Source organism: Schistocerca piceifrons, chromosome 6 (genome assembly GCF_021461385.2).
Source record: "Schistocerca piceifrons isolate TAMUIC-IGC-003096 chromosome 6, iqSchPice1.1, whole genome shotgun sequence".
Lineage (NCBI taxonomy): Eukaryota > Metazoa > Arthropoda > Insecta > Orthoptera > Acrididae > Schistocerca > Schistocerca piceifrons.
The window spans coordinates 218,364,403-218,381,750 of record NC_060143.1 but is presented as its reverse complement, the minus strand read 5'-3'; the positions used below and the strand labels follow the sequence as shown (position 1 = coordinate 218,381,750).

The 17,348-nt window shown below is 45.9% G+C and overlaps 1 protein-coding gene across 1 annotated transcript in view; it reads left to right on the top strand.

Moving 5' to 3' along the window:
- The first annotated feature begins 1,689 nt into the window (after nucleotides 1-1,689).
- The window catches only part of LOC124803245 (KH domain-containing, RNA-binding, signal transduction-associated protein 2-like), a 600,295-nt gene continuing 584,636 nt past the window's right edge, over nucleotides 1,690-17,348 (top strand). The window contains exon 1 of the mRNA XM_047264426.1: nucleotides 1,690-1,801. Within this exon, the coding sequence (XP_047120382.1) occupies nucleotides 1,727-1,801 (75 nt within the window). The 5' untranslated portion in view covers nucleotides 1,690-1,726. The remainder of the gene's footprint in view (nucleotides 1,802-17,348) is intronic.

Genomic DNA, 17,348 nt, shown 5'->3' with positions numbered 1-17,348 from the left:
AAATAATGCAGTATCAGTTCGACTGTGTTCGCTCGAAGTTCACGGTGTTTATCACCAACTGTTCTTTAAACTGTAATTGTCGCACTCACTTGCGAGTGCGTAACTACACTCCTGGAAATTGAAATAAGAACACCGTGAATTCATTGTCCCAGGAAGGGGAAACTTTATTGACACATTCCTGGGGTCAGATACATCACATGATCACACTGACAGAACCACAGGCACATAGACACAGGCAACAGAGCATGCACAATGTCGGCACTAGTACAGTGTATATCCACCTTGCGCAGCAATGCAGGCTGCTATTCTCCCATGGAGACGATCGTAGAGATGCTGGATGTAGTCCTGTGGAACGGCTTGCCATGCCATTTCCACCTGGCGCCTCAGTTGGACCAGCGTTCGTGCTGGACGTGCAGACCGCGTGAGACGACGCTTCATCCAGTTCCAAACATGCTCAATGGGGGACAGATCCGGAGATCTTGCTGGCCAGGGTAGTTGACTTACACCTTCTAGAGCACGTTGGGTGGCACGGTATACATGCGGACGTGCATTGTCCTGTTGAAACAGCAAGTTCCCTTGCCGGTCTAGGAATGGTAGAACGATGGGTTCGATGACGGTTTGGATGTACCGTGCACTATTCAGTGTTCCCTCGACGATCACCAGTGGTGTACGGCCAGTGTAGGAGATCGCTCCCCACACCATGATGCCGGGTGTTGGCCCTGTGTGCCTCGGTCGTATGCAGTCCTGATTGTGGCGCTCACCTGCACGGCGCCAAACATGCATACGACCATCATTGGCACCAAGGCAGAAGCGACTCTCATCGCTGAAGACGACACGTCTCCATTCGTCCCTCCATTCACGCCTGTCGCGACACCACTGGAGGCGGGCTGCACGATGTTGGGGCGTGAGCGGAAGACGGCCTAACGGTGTGCGGGACCGTAGCCCAGCTTCATGGAGACGGTTGCGAATGGTCCTCGCCGATACCCCAGAAGCCACAGTGTCCCTAATTTGCTGGGAAGTGGCGGTGCGGTCCCCTACGGCACTGCGTAGGATCCTACGGTCTTGGCGTGCATCCGTGCGTCACTGCGGTCCGGTCCCAGGTCGACGGGCACGTGCACCTTCCGCCGACCACTGGCGACAACATCGATGTACTGTGGAGACCTCACGCCCCACGTGTTGAGCAATTCGGCGGTACGTCCACCCGGCCTCCCGTATGCCCACTATACGCCCTCGCTCAAAGTCCGTCAACTGCACATACGATTCACGTCCACGCTGTCGCGGCATGCTACCAGTGTTAAAGACTGCGATGGAGCTCCGTATGCCACGGCAAACTGGCTGACACTGACGGCGGCGGTGCACAAATGCTGCGCAGCTAGCGCCATTCGACGGCCAACACCGCGGTTCCTGGTGTGTCCGCTGTGCCGTGCGTGTGATCATTGCTTGTACAGCCCTCTCGCAGTGTCCGGAGCAAGTATGGTGGGTCTGACACACCGGTGTCAATGTGTTCTTTTTCCATTTCCAGGAGTGTATGTGTGGTGTCCATTCACGTGACCGTTCTCCTGCAGGTGACGGCGGACATCACCCGTCCGAAGGCACCAAAGGCGTGAACGGGTGCACTGGAGGCGGCGGGGGTGCGGCGCCGGCCGCCGTGGCGGCTGCGGGGGCGGTGGCGGGCGCCGCCGCGCCTTCGGGAGGCCGCCGCGCCTCCGACGGCGAGCAGCGCCGCATGGTGGACATCACGCGCGACAAGCCCATCAAGGTGACGGTGCGAGTCGTCGTGCCCGTCCGGGACCACCCAAAGGTCAGTGACGCACTCCGCCTGACATTACACTGCGCCCACTCCAGGGCAGCTTCCGACACCGGCGCGCGCAAACCACGAACTAACCTGTCTCTGCTCACCTCGGGCTGATGTCGCCATTTCCTTCTCAGAGAGCACCAGCTCTCCTACTGCCTCATTTATGTCTTTCTAGGCACTACACCCTGATCAAATAACGAAGATTACAAGTGACACAAGTGATATTGCTCGAGAAAATGATCTAAGTGAACGTTTGGAAAGCTGAAGTGTGGATCTATTCCGAGTAAAAGAAGCACAAGCGATTTCCTACGTAATGCCACAGTCAGTGATGATAAAACTAAATATCAATTTGTCCATTTTATTTGGACTGTTGAGCTCCGTGGCCGTAAATAATGATATTTTACTATAAAAATACAGCGACTAGCCACTTTTTTTAATGCATTTTATTCATGCCAATATGCATTTCGGATTTGCACCCATCTTTAGCGGGAAAATTACATGTATCTTCAGTTTCTACGGTGGTAAAATATCGACAGCAGTTTGGATGCTGCAGCTGGCCTGTGCAAAAGCAACGATTCCAATCATTTACCTCAATTTCGCGAGTTTAAAGTTACGCACTATCAGTTGTTCATTTTACTTACATTCTCCTCTCCTTGTTTTTTCATGGCCTTTCTTCTTTTTGTAAGAGCACAACAAAACTGTCAGTCGACAAAATGGCGGATAACGTAGAGCGCCTGTGTAAAATACGTGACAAAAAGTGTTTCTGCTCTTACAAAAAAGAAGAAAGGCCAAGAGAAAACAATGAGAGTAAAATGTAAGTAAATTGAAAAACTGATAGTGCATAACTTTAAACTCGCGAAATTGAAGTAAATGATTGGAATCGTTGCTTTTGCACAGGCCAGTTGCAGCATCCAAACTGCTGTCGATATTTTACCACCGTAGAAACTGAAGATACATCTAATCTGCCAGCTGAAGATGGGTGCAAACCCGAAATGCATATTGACATGAATAAAATGCACTAAAAAAGTGGCTGGTCGCTGTATTTTTATAGTAAGATAAAGCTAAAGACCTAAGCCAGTGACTAGACTGCATTTAAAATACAACTACATACATCAAAAAAAGTTTTGCATCACCTCGGTTCCGAGAGTTCCGGAAACTGTACAGAAAACTGGAATAGAGATCAACATAAACATCATTTTATTGCTCATGAGAAAACCACACATTAATGATGTACCATCACACAGAGAGACCTTCCGAGGTGGTGGTAGAGGTTGCTGTATACACCGGTACCTCTAATACCCAGTAACACGTCCTCTTGCATTGATGCATGCCTGTAATCGTCGTGGCATACTATCCACAAGTTCATAAGGCACTGTTGGTCCAGATTGTTCCACTCCTCAACGCCAATCCGGCATAGATCCCTCAGCGTCGTTGGTCATTCGCGTCGTCCATAAACAACCCTTTTCAATCTATCCCAGGCGTGTTCGATAGGGTTCATGTCTGGAGAACATGCTGGCCACTCCAGTCGAGCGATTACAAAAATTCAAGTGGCTGTAAGCACTATGGGACTTAATATCTGCGGTCATCAGTCCCCTAGACTTAGAACTATTTATACCTAACTAACCTAAGGATATCAAACACATCCATTCCCGAGGCAGGATTCGAACCTGCGACTGTAGCAGCAGCGCGGTTCCGGACTGAAGCGCCTAGAACCCCTCGGCCATAACTGCCGGCCGAGCGATGTCATTACCCTGAAGATTCACAAGATGTGCACGATGGGGGCGCGAATTGTCGTGCATGAAGACGAATACCTCGTCAATATGCTGCCGATGTGGTTGCACTATCGGTCGCAGGATGACATTCACGTGTCGTACATCCGTTAAAGCGCATTTCATTGACCACCAGCGGCGTACGTCGGCCCCACATAATGCCACCCCATAACAGCAGGGAACCGTCACCTTACTGTACTCGCTGGTCAGTGTGTCTCCTGTCGCCTGATAAACAAAGTAAGAGCCTACGGAATATCAGACCAGCTGTGTGGTTGGATTGAAGAGTTTTTAGCAAACAGAACACAGCATGCTGTTCTCAATGGAGAGATGTCTACAAACGTTAAAGTAACCTCTGGCGTGCCACAGGGGAGTATTATGGAAACATCGCTTTTCACAATATATATAAATGATCTAGTAGATAGTGTCGGAAGTTCCATGCGGCTTTTCGCGGATGATGCTGTTGTATACAGAGAAGTTGCAGCATTAGAAAATTGCAGCGAAATGCAGGAAGATCTGCAGCGGGTAGGCAATTGGTGCAGGGAGTGGCAACTGACCCTTACCATAGACAAATGTAATGTATTGCCAATACATAGAAAGAAGGATACTTTATTGTATGATTATATGAGAGAGGAACAAGCACTGGTAGCGGTTACTTCTGTAAAATATCTGGAAGTATGCTTACGGAACGATTTGAAGTCGAAAGATCATATAAAATTAATTGTTGGTAAGGCGGGTACCAGGTTGAGATTCATTGGGAGAGTCCTTAGAAAATGTAGTCCATCAGCAAAGGAGGTGGCTTACAAAACGCTAGTTCGACCTATAAATGAGTATTGCACATCAATGTGGGATCCGTACCAGGTCGGGTTGACAGAGGAGATAGAGAAGATCCAAAGAAGAGCGGCGCGTTTCGTCACAGGGTTATTTGGTAAGCGTGACAGCGTTACGGAGGTGTTTAGCAAACTGAAGTGGCAGACTCTGCAAGACAGGTGCTCTGCATCGCGGTGTATCTTGCTGTCCACGTCTCGAGAGGGTGCGTTTATGGATGAGGTATCGAATATATTGCTTCCCCCTACTTATACCTTCCGAGGAGATCACAAATGTAAAATTAGAGAGTTTCGAGCGCGCATGGAGGATTTCCGGCCGTCGTTGTTCCCACGAACCACACGCGACTGGAACAGAAAAGGGAGGTAATGACAGTGGCACGTAAAGTGCCCTCCGCCACATATCGTCGGGTGGCTTGGGGAGTATAAATGTAGATGTAGATGTAATGTGTTCAGTCTGACCGGGTTGCCTCCAGACGAGTCTCCGACGATTGTCTGGTTGAAGGCATGTGCTACACGCATCGGTGAAGAGAACGTGATGCCATTCTTGAGCGGTCCATTCGGCAAGTTGTTGGACCCAACTGTACCGGACTGCATGGTGTTGTGATTGCAAAGATGGACCTCACCGTAGACGTCGGGAGTGAAGTTGTGCATCATGCACCCTATCGCGGACAGTTTGCGTCATGTGGCTGCACGAAAAGCATTATTCAACCTGGTGGCGTTGCTTTCAGGGTTCTTCCGAGCCATAATTCGTAGGTAGCGGTCATCCACTGCAGTAGTATGCCTTGGGCGGCCTGAGCAAGGCATGTCATAGACAGTTCCTGTCTCTCTGAGTCTCCTCCATGTCCGAAAAACATCGCTTTCGTTCTCTCCAAGGCGCCTGGACACTCCCCTTGTTGAGAGCCCTTCCTGGCACAAAGTAAATATGCGGACGCGATCCAACCGCGGCAGTGACCGTCTAGGCATGGGTGAACTACAGATAACACGATCCATGTACCTCCTTCCTGTTGAAATGACTGGAAATGATCGGCTGTCGGATCCCCTCAGTCTAATAGCCGCTGCTGATACATGGTTGTTTACCTCTTTGGGCGGATTTAGTGACATATCTGAACAGTGAAAGGGACTGTGTCTGTGATACAATATCCGCAGTCAACATCTATCTTGAGGAGTTCTGGGAACCATCGTGATGGAAAACCTTTTTTTTTATATGAGTAGTATAAATGAAATGCGGGGCATAAAGAAAATTACTGGTATTTTTAATGTAGGCTCAGATAATTTTTTAACTAGAGCAATAGCCTAATGTGTACGTATGCTTTTGTGAGAACTTATGGTAATACTTAATGCATGTGTTAATACTGGTTGTACATATTAGGGCCCTATGTCACACTTTCATCTCAGAGTTGTACTTGAAACATAGTCTTCAGTTGTTTACTGGATGTATTCCAATCATTAATGTCGTTGGTATGCACAATACTAACGTAAATGATAAGAATACTTCTTCCGGTTAACTGTACCCAAGCGTTGAACCGTTATTAGTAACATTCAAGTCAGTAATCCCTGTTATTGACAAGCAGGAGCGATGGCCCGTATTTTTATTATTTCTTTTAACATCGCCTGAATCCTCTGTTTCCCCATCGGAACGTCTTCCAATGTACATGCAGACGAATGATTTTACGTAATCAGTGAATAAAACTAGACATGTTATTGACACCGTGTTTCTCCAGTAATTATTCTATTGTTATCATCTATACATTTCCTAAGAAACGGCGATTTCTTTCGACATTAGAATTTTGAGGATGGACGTATTACAGAGTTTGAGTTCCCAGATTCATTATCTCTAGGCCTGAGACGTTCACACAAACAAACTTTTAACTATCTAGATAGCTGTGCGGCTGAGATTGTTGATCACGGACTGATTCTGACGGCCCCGTTAGTATACTTAACAGCGAAACGATCGTCACTCCACAGATACCTAGCTCCACGTGGTTCCAGGCTGTCTGCCTGTTATATACAAAAGACTATGTGGAGCTAATTAGCCACGTGCTCTGGCGCCATAGTGAAAGAGCCGCCGTCTGCAGAAGACACCCCTCCACTGTGTGTGTGTGTGTGTGTGTGTGTGTGTTTGTGTGTGTGTGCAAACGTCGAGAGGGGCTATACGGCAACGGAGCTCCGAGCCGTCAAAGTGACAGGAACACGTGAAAGGCGGCGCTGTAGGACGCTTTTGCCGCACAGGAAACTTACGTTTACGATGGGGAAGGGCGGCGAAATTCCAACGTGGAAGACGTAATAGGGGAGTTTCAATGGCTGCTGGAAAGGACAGCCAGAGACGGTGTGAAGTATGAACACACCACAGTGTTCAAGACAGATCCATACCTACTGCGACACAGCAAATACTGCATTATGAAGATAAAGTATCTTCTATTCTTATACGAATAAAGCACAGTTTCCACATAAATTATTTCTGGGACGTTGTAACGTACCTACCACGAATAAAGTCAATGTTCGTCTGTGAAAATGGATTCGATAAGCAACCTGAACTATACGTAATCGGAATCTAACCGTCATGCCGGCCGGAGTGGCCAAGCGGTTAAAGGCTCTACAGTCTGGAACCGCACGACCGCTACGGTCGCAGGTTGGAATCTGCCTCGGGCATGGATGTGTGTGATGTCCTTAGGATAGTTAGGTTTAAGTAGTTCCAAGTTCTAGGGGACTTATGACCATAGCAGTTGAGTCCCATAGTGCTCAGAGCCATTTGGACCATTTTTCTAACCTTCATAACACAGTGTGCGTGTTGTATTAGTCAGTTTCACGGTCATTTAAGTCCCCAACAGATCTTTGCATGAAAAACGTAAAGCTAACATTTAGATAAGCTGTCTGACTGCGTATTTGAGTAAGAATTTATAAGTGATACAGAATCTGGCTTCTGAAACGGAATTTACTGGATGTGGCATTTTGTGCTATGTCAGTGTCTCTGCTTTGGCTCTAAGTTTTGCACTCACTTCTTTATATGACTGTCTTTTCCAAAGTAGTTTACAGCAATTCGCAGCAGCATGCAGCGGCAGCGGTTAAAGTTTATTGTTACTAAGAATGAATTTAATAAAAAGGAGTTTGGATGGGTCCTGTTAACTACGAAATCGCTTTTAAGAAGGGATTTCATAAATTAAGTCTATTTAAAAACTTGAGAAATCATCATTACAATTATGAATAATGGCGAAATGCCTGACAATGAGCTTATGAGTATCAATAGTGGCTGAGTGCCAGATTAACAAATTATTTCAAATTCGAAGTTACACAAACATTTCATAACCACAGCATATTTATGAAATAGATGTGGAGAATAATTACTATTATTTTGGCGATAAGACGGTTTCTTAAACTGACAAGCAAAACATGCGATTATTGCAAACTCGGACTAACAATCACGAGCCTAACCGTGCAATTGCGCTTTACGCTATGCTTGCGAATTTTACCTTGAATTCCATCTTCAAGCGTAGTTAAGCCATCTACATCTCTCCTGGCCATATAAATAAATCAGGGCTTGAGTGTGGTAAGATCACCGACGTCAGGGTAGCTGTGACACGTCTTTTGTTCAAATGGTTCAAATGGCTCTGAGCATTATGGGACTTAACAACTGAGGTCATCAGTCCCCTAGAACTTAGAACTACTTAAACCTAACTAACATAAGAACACAGCACATACCAATGCCCAAGGCAGGATTCGAACCTGCGACCGTAGCGGTCACGCGGTTCCAGACTGAAACGCCTAGAACCGCTCGGGCACAGCGGCTGGCTCGTCTTTCCGAGATCTCGGCCAACACTACGGAAATTTTAACCTCGCAGGTAGACATCGTCTCACAACAATGCTTATAATCGCGCTCCCATGTTTCGCCCTCAGAATGTTACTATCGATATCTCAGTGCTTATTTATTTCCATAGAGAATCGCAGAATCTTACAAAGTGCAAAGAGTGCCTTAAGTTGGCTGTATTGTTTCCGATACTCAATGTAATATTTAATCCATGTAATGGAGAGTTCTGACACACTTCTTACAACGTGAGTGCCGAATGAATGGCAAATTGTTAAACAACCTCCTTAATTCACTACTGGTTTATTAAGTCACGTATAAATATGACCAATAGACTGAATGAATAAAGTGAACGACCCACCGCAGGCCAGTCGCCAAAGAAATTTATTTCAAACGACTAGTTTCGGGGCAGCACTTACGCAACTTTCAAGTTCACTATAAACCAGAACAGTACTTTCACTCTTTGGCCCATCTGTCTTAGAACTCACGTAATGCTAGTTGTCGTGGACCGCATACATCAGGAGTGCATACTCTAAGACAAGTGTTGAGAGTGGGGAGAACACGTATACACGCCTGATATATACAATCCATAACTAGTATTGCACGCGGTGTACGACACATGGGCCAAAGAACGAAAGCACAATTGTGCTTTATAGTGGGCCTGAAGAAGGCGTAAGTGTTACCCCGAAACGAGTCGTTTGAAATAAATTTCATTGGCGACAGGGCTGTGTTGGTTCGTTTTCCTTATTTTTTATCATTAACCGCTGTTGCACGTCTGCTTGAACGATGGACCTACGCAGACCGACTGAACGGTAGACACTCAGGACTGTTTTCAAGTGTAATTATAGACAGTGTAATTATAATCAGTGTACTGGCTAGCATAAAATTTCACAATAATTACATTACCTTCGATCTGGAGTCATACAAGACACTGCTATACACAAACTAGAAATAAAAATTGGTAGCTGTGGTGAAGTTGCATCGCGGAGAGATGTTGAAATTGATCTTTTTTTATATGTAAGCTCATCATTTCATTATGGTCCTAATGAAGTATCGAAAACATTCGAAAATGATGGAAGGTAGATTGCAATGAAGTGTATCAGAAGAAAGAATAAATACGCGGTGGATTTAATAAAACTGCCAAGGAAAATACTTGTAATATTGGCGCGGAACTCACCCTTCTTAACGAACGGGAAAGCAGCCAGTCATAAAAAATATGAAAACTGTGGTTTCGATGAACCAGTCGGCTTCTTTCATATGTATGCGCATCTGCATCTCCCGTATCTTCCGTCGTGAGTACTTTGCTGGGTCATTACGTCTGAGTGAAACCAGTTGAATGCAACATAAGATAGCAGTTCATATTCATTGTCGAGTTCTGCAAAGTACATTTCGAGTAAAACTTGTGCGGAACAATTTGCGTAAGAGTGTAAGACTGGGATGGTTTTGCCAAAACCTCCAACAAAGCCTGCAGTGCAAATACGTAACTGTATCGATGCCAACGGTGGTCATTTGCGGCATCGAGATTAAAAAATGGTTCAAATGGCTCTGAACACTATGGGACTTAACATCTGAGGTCATCTGTCCCATAGACTTAGAACTACTTAAGCCTAACTAACCTAAGGACATCACACACATCCATGCCCGAGGCACGATTCGAACCTGCGACCGTAGCAGTCGCGCGGTTCCGGACTGAAGCGCCTAGAACCGCTCAACCACAACGGCCGGCATCAAGAGTCAATCCAGTGTCAGTCATACTGCAAATATTTTCCAAGTCAGCTTTATTTTGCCTACCCTGTGAAATACGTGGATATACATTCGAAGCCAAACAAAACAACGCACCACAAAGGAAGTATCGGAATGGGCGGACATGTACAGTCCAACAAATGATTACAGTTTCAGAAAAAATTGGATGATTTTTTCAGCAGAAACAGTTTCACAAATTGAGCAAGTCGTTAACAAATTTATCCACCTTCGGTCATCATTTAAGCAGTTATAGGGCTTGGAATCGATTGATAGTGTTGTTGAAATCTACTGAGGGATATCGTGCCAAATTCTGTTCAAACAGCGCTTCCGATCGTCAAAATCCCGAGCAGGTTGGAGGGCCCTTCCCATGAGGCTCGAAATGATCAGAATTCGCAGACATCCGGTTACCTTGCTGGCAAGTTGGGGTTTGGAAGGCACTATGGTAGGCAATAAAAACTCGTACAGTCTACTGGCGGACGTTATCTTGCTGAAATGTAAGCCCAGGATGGCTAGCAATGAGCGCAGCGAAACTGGGCGTAGAATATTGCTGGCGTACCGCTATGCTATAAGAGGCCGCTAATGAGAACTAAAGGGGTTCTGCTATGAAATGAAGTGGCTCACCAGATCATCACACCCGGTTGTCGGGCCGTATGGCGAGTGACGGTAAGTTTGGCATCCCATCACTGTCTGTGACGTCTCTAGAAACGTTTGCTGATTGGAATGCCATTGACAGGAGCAGAACTGTCTTCAGTAATGAGTGCTGCCTCGAACGTAGCCGCGATGACCGGTGAAGACGTGTCTGGAGGCGCCCCGGACAGCCTCAGTTAATGCTAAACCGAATAATTGCTTGCACAACGGTTAGAGGTAAACCAAAGCATTACTGACTTTCTCAATTTGTGAAGCTCTTTCCGTTGAATAAGTCATCTCATTTTTCTGAATTTGTGATCGTTTGCTTGTCTGTACATCTACACGGCGTTTACTCCTTTCCGTCCATTCGGATAATTCCTTCCTGACGTCTTCTTTTCTTTTTTTTTTTTTAGTGTACTAGAATTTTTGATGCCGATTAAATTTCAGGATTTTTTTAAGTTAATGAGGCAAAACGGCTTATACGTTATCATCCATTTGCAGCGGAATTATGGTATGGCTTTAGCACTGTGAAGCGTCATTTTCAATCAGTATGAAAGCCTGTTTGCAACTGTGCTTTTAGATCTGCCGTGTGACAAAGTAGATGCTTAGTAATATATCTTCGACAGTTTCATACTTGTGGATTTTTATAGCACTCAAGTTTAATTTAGGTACATTTTGCCGCATTCAAATAATGATCGTGGGATGCTAAGTTTTTGTGCTGTATTATGACACGTGTTGTAATGGAATTATTTTGTAGCACTAACGGAGTTACTTCCGGTGGTGAGTTTTGTCACGTTTCGGTAAAATATTACATGTCATAAATCACTCAAGGTCTTTTTCACTTTGTAATGATTCTGATAACTAAGAACTTCTAACGAAACTTTAGAAGACCAAAATAATTTTGTACGTTATCTGCAAGAGACAAGTATTATAATATTATGTGAATGTTTGCACTTCGCTCCACACACTGTTTGAGGAGTTGTGCAATAGGTAGTTGGCCGTGGATATGCTTACTGGATCAATAATTCCATAGTTCCTGGCAAGACGGGTTCCATAGCACCTTAACCGCCGATTTTAAGCCTGTACAACATAGATGAGAGAAATGTCTATACCCTGCTGGTTTTAGCAATTCTTTCTTTTGTTAGTATAGCACGACGCCGTAGAGTGCATTATTATTCGACCGATATACACTGAGGTGAAATCGTTCAAATGGCTCTAAGCACTATGAGACTTAGCATCTGAGGTAATAGGTCCCCTAGTCTTAGAACTACTTAAACCTAACTAACCTAAGGACATCACACACATCCACGCCCGAGGAAGGATTGGAACCTGCAACCGTAGCAGCAGCAGCGCGGTTCCGGACTGAAGCACCTAGAACCCCTTTGCCACAGTGGCCGACCACTGAGGTGACAAATGTACGAGATAGCGATATGCACTTATACAGATGGCGGTAATATCGCGTACACAAGTTTGCAGAGGGGTAGTGCATTGGACAAGCTGACATTTGTACTTAGGTGATTCATGCGCAACGGTTCCCACGTTATTATTGACGCAAAACGGGAATTCAAATCAAATGTTCAGATGTGTCTGAATTCCTAATGACCAAACCGCTGATGTCATCGCTCCCTAGACTTTAACACTACTTAAACTAACTTATGTAAGAAGAATACACACACCCATGCCCGAGGGAGGACTCGAACCTCCGGCGGGAGGGGCCGCGATCTCCTTGATATGACCCCCCCTAACCGCGTGGCTACAACGGGAATTAAGAGACTTTGAACGCGGAGTGGTAATTGGACCTAGTCGCAGGGGACATTCCATTTCGGAAATGGTTTAGGAATTCAATATTCTGAGATCCACAGGGTCAGGAGTGTGCCGAGAATACCACATTTCAGGCATTACCTCTCGCTACAGACAACTCAGTGGCCGACGGCCTTCCCTCACCGACCGAGAGCAGTTAAGTTTGCGTAGGGTTGTCAGTCCCAACAGACAAGCAGTTCTGTGTGAAATCTGCAACATACGGTCCCCGAACGTGTCCGTTAGGACAGTGCGGAGAGATTCGGCAACAAGGGGCTACGGCAACAAACGACTGACGCTAGTGCCTTTGCTAACAGCACGTCGTCGGCTGTAGCGCCTCCCCTGAGGGTCGTGACCATATCGCTTGGACCATAGACGATGTAAAACAGTGGCGTGGTCAGATGAGTCCCGATTTCATTTGGTAAGAACTGATGCCAGAGTTCGAGTGTGGTGTAGACCCCACGGAGCCATGGATCCAAGTTGTCAACAAGGCACTGTGCGAGCTGGTTGTCGTGGTCCCAAATGGTGTGGGCCGCATTTACATGGAATGAACTGGGTTCTCAGGTCCATTGTGAACGATTCATTGACTGGAAATGGCTATGATCAGCTACCTGGAGGTCATTTACAGCTATTCATGATCTTCATGTTCCCCAGCAACGATAGAAATTTTTGGAGGACGCTGTGCCACCGTGCCACAAATGGTTCAAATGGCTCCGAGTACTATAGGTCTTAACATCTGAGGTTATCAGCCCCTAGAACTTAGAACCACTTAAACCTAACTAACCTAAGGACATCACACACATCCATGCCCGAGGCAGGATTCGAACCTTCGACTGTAGCATGTCACGCGGTTCCGCACTGAAGCGCCTAGAACCGCTCGGCCACCGCGGCCGGGTCAGCACGCCTCAATTGTTCGCGATTGGTGTGAAGAACATTATGGGTAATGAGCGAATTATTTGACCACCCACAACATATGGCCTGAATCCCATCGCATATTTATGATACATTACAGAGAGGTCAGTTCCTGCAGAGAACCCTGTACCGGCGACAATTTCGCAATTATGGGTGGCCATGGAGGCAGCATAGCTCACTATATCAGAAAGGGGGTTACAACGACTTCTTGTGTCCATGCTACGTCGAGTTGCTGCATATGCCGGGAGAAAGGAGGTCCGACGCGATATTAGGAGTTATCCCAAGACTTTTGTCACCTGTGTATTTAGTCTCGATTACATTTTTCAGATAAGGAAATCCTAAATTTAGCGAATGAACTTATTGGGGGGGGGGGGGGGGAGGCCCTTACCAATTCCTTCGCTTATAAAACTACGTGAACGAAGATGGCTGAACCAGTTCCTTCGCTTATAAAACTACGTGAACGAAGGTGGCTGAACGTGTAGAAACTAAGGACTAACATTTAAAAATAAATGTTAACGCAACGTCGGTAGATAAGGCAAGTGGTGGTACAATATAATGTCTCTTTCCGCCTCAGTCTGTCGTTGAGTGCAGAAAATGGTACTGCGTTGAACGGCTTCCGTTTAAAGCGAAGCCTAAGCGGAAAATTGAGCACCCTTATATCATATATCCTGCACAATTTGTACACCCTTAAGGTCTCGCTTTCTCCTCTCCCTCCTTCCCTCTCTCTCTCTCTCTCTCTCTCTCTCTCTCTCTCTCTCCCTCTCCCGCTCTCTCTCTCTCTCTCTCTCTCTCTCTCTCTCTCTCACGCACACACACACACACACACACAATGAAAACACAATGGAGCGGCCTCACGCCGAATTTGGCAACCAAATCTCGAGAATGATGCCTCCATTATTTCAATGTCGGAGCGAAATTAGATTTCCGTTGTAGTCGGGACTCACGCCAAACCAGGTTTACGTTCGAGTAGCCGGCTCAAGGGTCGCCGTGGAAATGAGCTTTGGCCGCGACACCGACGCGAAATTGGACGAGCTGACGCCGGAGAATTGAAGAACATGCAGACTGGCTGTGGGGATCGGAAGGTCATCAAAAACGAGCCCCTACGCAGCGCCACGATAGCTAATGCGCTATCTCTTTCGGTTGTTTGATCACTTCAGACGATTTTAACGCCTCACATACAACATAGCGATAAGTCCTACTGTGATAATAATTACAATCAGTAACTAGACATGAGTTCCTGTAACAATACAATTTAGGTACGCATCCGACGTGGAACAGCAAGATTGGCATCTACTGTTAAGAGATTCGTTATTGGTTTCAAATTAGCCGGGATTTATCGTGGAGTCTAAACCTCCAGGTTTTCCGTGCAAAAGCTAGTGTAACTGATTGTTGTGTGCGTTTCTGTGCCGGCCGCGGTGGCCGTGCGGTTCTGGCGCTGCAGCCCGGATCCGCGGGACTGCTACGGTCGCAGGTTCGAATCCTGCCTCGGGCATGGGTGTGTGTGACGTCCTTAGGTTAGTTCGGTTGAGGTAGTTCTAAGTTCTAGGGGACTTATGACCTGAGATGTTGAGTCCCATAGTGCTCAGAGCCATTTGAACCATTTCCGTTTCTGTGACTATACTGAAGTTCATCTTATAGTGTAGTGAAGCAGGATCCCCTCTAATGCTACTTTTACTACAAATGTGTTCGCGTGAATGTTTACTCACAGGAAAATGATCCTTCAAACCAAGGCAAAATGGGACAGAAAATGGAGTGGCAATCTGACGCATGAGTACAGGAATGAGCATAAGCGTGCTTGTACGCAATCTTGGAATAAATAACATTTAGAATTATAAGAAACAAAGAAATTACTTCTCCAAGAATCCACAAATTAAACACATTGCGACTATAACCATTAATAGTACGCGCTAAATGTCAGGAAGTCCCCACGTTGGCTTTGGAATAATACAGTAGGGCGAGGTCGGATATATAAACGGACTATACAGCCAAACGTATGTGTGAAAATTAACTACTCTCGCAGTTCTTCACCAATGAATACATTCCTACTATTTCCTGGTTGGTCAAAGCCAGTTAGCTTAACAGTGAAATTCGACATGCATTTATCACAGATAAATAGCGCAAAATACCACAAACGCCCACGAGACCTTTGTTTAAACATACAAACAGAGAAGACTGTAAGCACACCTTTAAATACGTAGTAAAGGGCAAAGAAGACGTGACGTAGGAAATTAAGTACCACTTCAGAAATTTTCAGGATATGTCACACAAGTGAACACCGCAAATATAAAAGCTACGACAAATGAAAGCCCTCGCAGTATATTAGCAGTAAAATTACTTTCGGTGCGAGTAATTACTAACAGTGACTCAAAACATCTGTAAGTATTTGATAATGTGACACATGTAAGGGAAATGATAGATCGTAGACGGACATGTGAGTTCAGTTAAAATAGTTATTATTTGTTATCTGAATCTTTTTTTCCAACAGATTACGAGAGAAGAGCTCACTGACAGAATATCCAATGAAAAACCACATAGCTGTCTGGAAAGAAACGTGTCTCCATCGCTCCTTCCCGACCCAAACCATCCTGCGACAGCTTGGTCCCTAAAGGGTTCAGATGGCTCTAAGAACAATGGGACTTAACATCTGAGGTCATAAATCCCCTAAGCTTGGAATAGCTGTCTGGAAAGAAACGTGTCTCCATCGCCCCTTCCCAAACCAACCCATCCTGCGACAGCTTGGTCCCTAAAGGGTTCAGATGGCTCTAAGCACTATGGGACTTAACATCTGAGGTCTTCAATTCCCTAGACTTGGAACTATTTAACCTAAGTTCAAATGTCTCTAAGCACTATGGGACTTAACATCTGAGGTCATCAGTCCCCTAGACTTAGAACTACTTAAACTCAACTAACCTATGACATCACACACATCCACTGAGAGAATGACTGCAGGAAGGTAGTCAGTAAGGTCCTGAAAGGAACGGACAGGAATATGGAACCTCGCCGACTACCGTAACGTGGTCAGGTGCGCTAGGTTTCTAGGTTGGGGATCCATGGTGCGGACAGCCAGATGGAGGTGGTGTCACAGATTCTCGATCGAGTACAAATCCGGGGAACTGCGTGGCCAAAGGGCTATGGTAAACACGCCATGGTGCTCTTCGAACCACGGACATAGATTGCGAGCTATATTATACGTTGAATTTACTCCTGGTACATACCACTATGCCGACGAGAAATAAACTGCATGTTAGAGTGGACATGATCCTCAAGGCTAGAAGCATACTTATGATGATCCATTGTGTCTTCCAGAATAACGGGCTCAAGGAGGTAAAGCATAAAATGTGATTCATCTCAAAACTCCACGTACTGACACTGTGCACGTCCAGTTGCGGTACTGATGTGAAAATTCCAGCCTCCGTCGCCGATGAACAATAATCGGCATGGATGCATGAACCAGATGCTGCTGCAAAGGCCCACGTGCAGCAACATTCACTGAGCGGCCGTTGAGAAGACACTGCTGGTGTGTTCCTCGCTTCATCAGGTCGGTTAGTAAACCTACAGCTGCACGTCTATTGACCCGTACACACCCCCATAGCCTTTGATCACCATTACGACCAATGGTGTCCACAAGTGCCTCGGCGCTGGATATCGCCATGCGTGGTATACTTTAACTACCGATTCACGGGGACAATTTACTAATTTAGCCTATGGAAAATGCTTCCACCCTTGACCCGAAAGACAAGGATAATATCATATTCAACGACAGACGAATCACACCGTTTCTAGAATTGCGACAACGACTGCAACTTTCCGCATGCCCCAATGCACCTCCCCGTCCATGACACGCTTTATGCTCCCTTCACTGCTAGTGCTGCCAACTGCCGCCCGTGAGTGCATTATTACACATTGACTTTGAAAATAGGCGTTGGTCACGTTAATGTGTCTGGGTCATGTCTTTTCTGAGATATTAATCCATGACGAGAAGCCCATAAATAGATTTATTCTTTTGGTTCATAGCCCGTGTTGTTCGTCGAAAACAGCTCATATAGGTGCTGCTACATGCAACCTGTTCCCTCACTTACTAG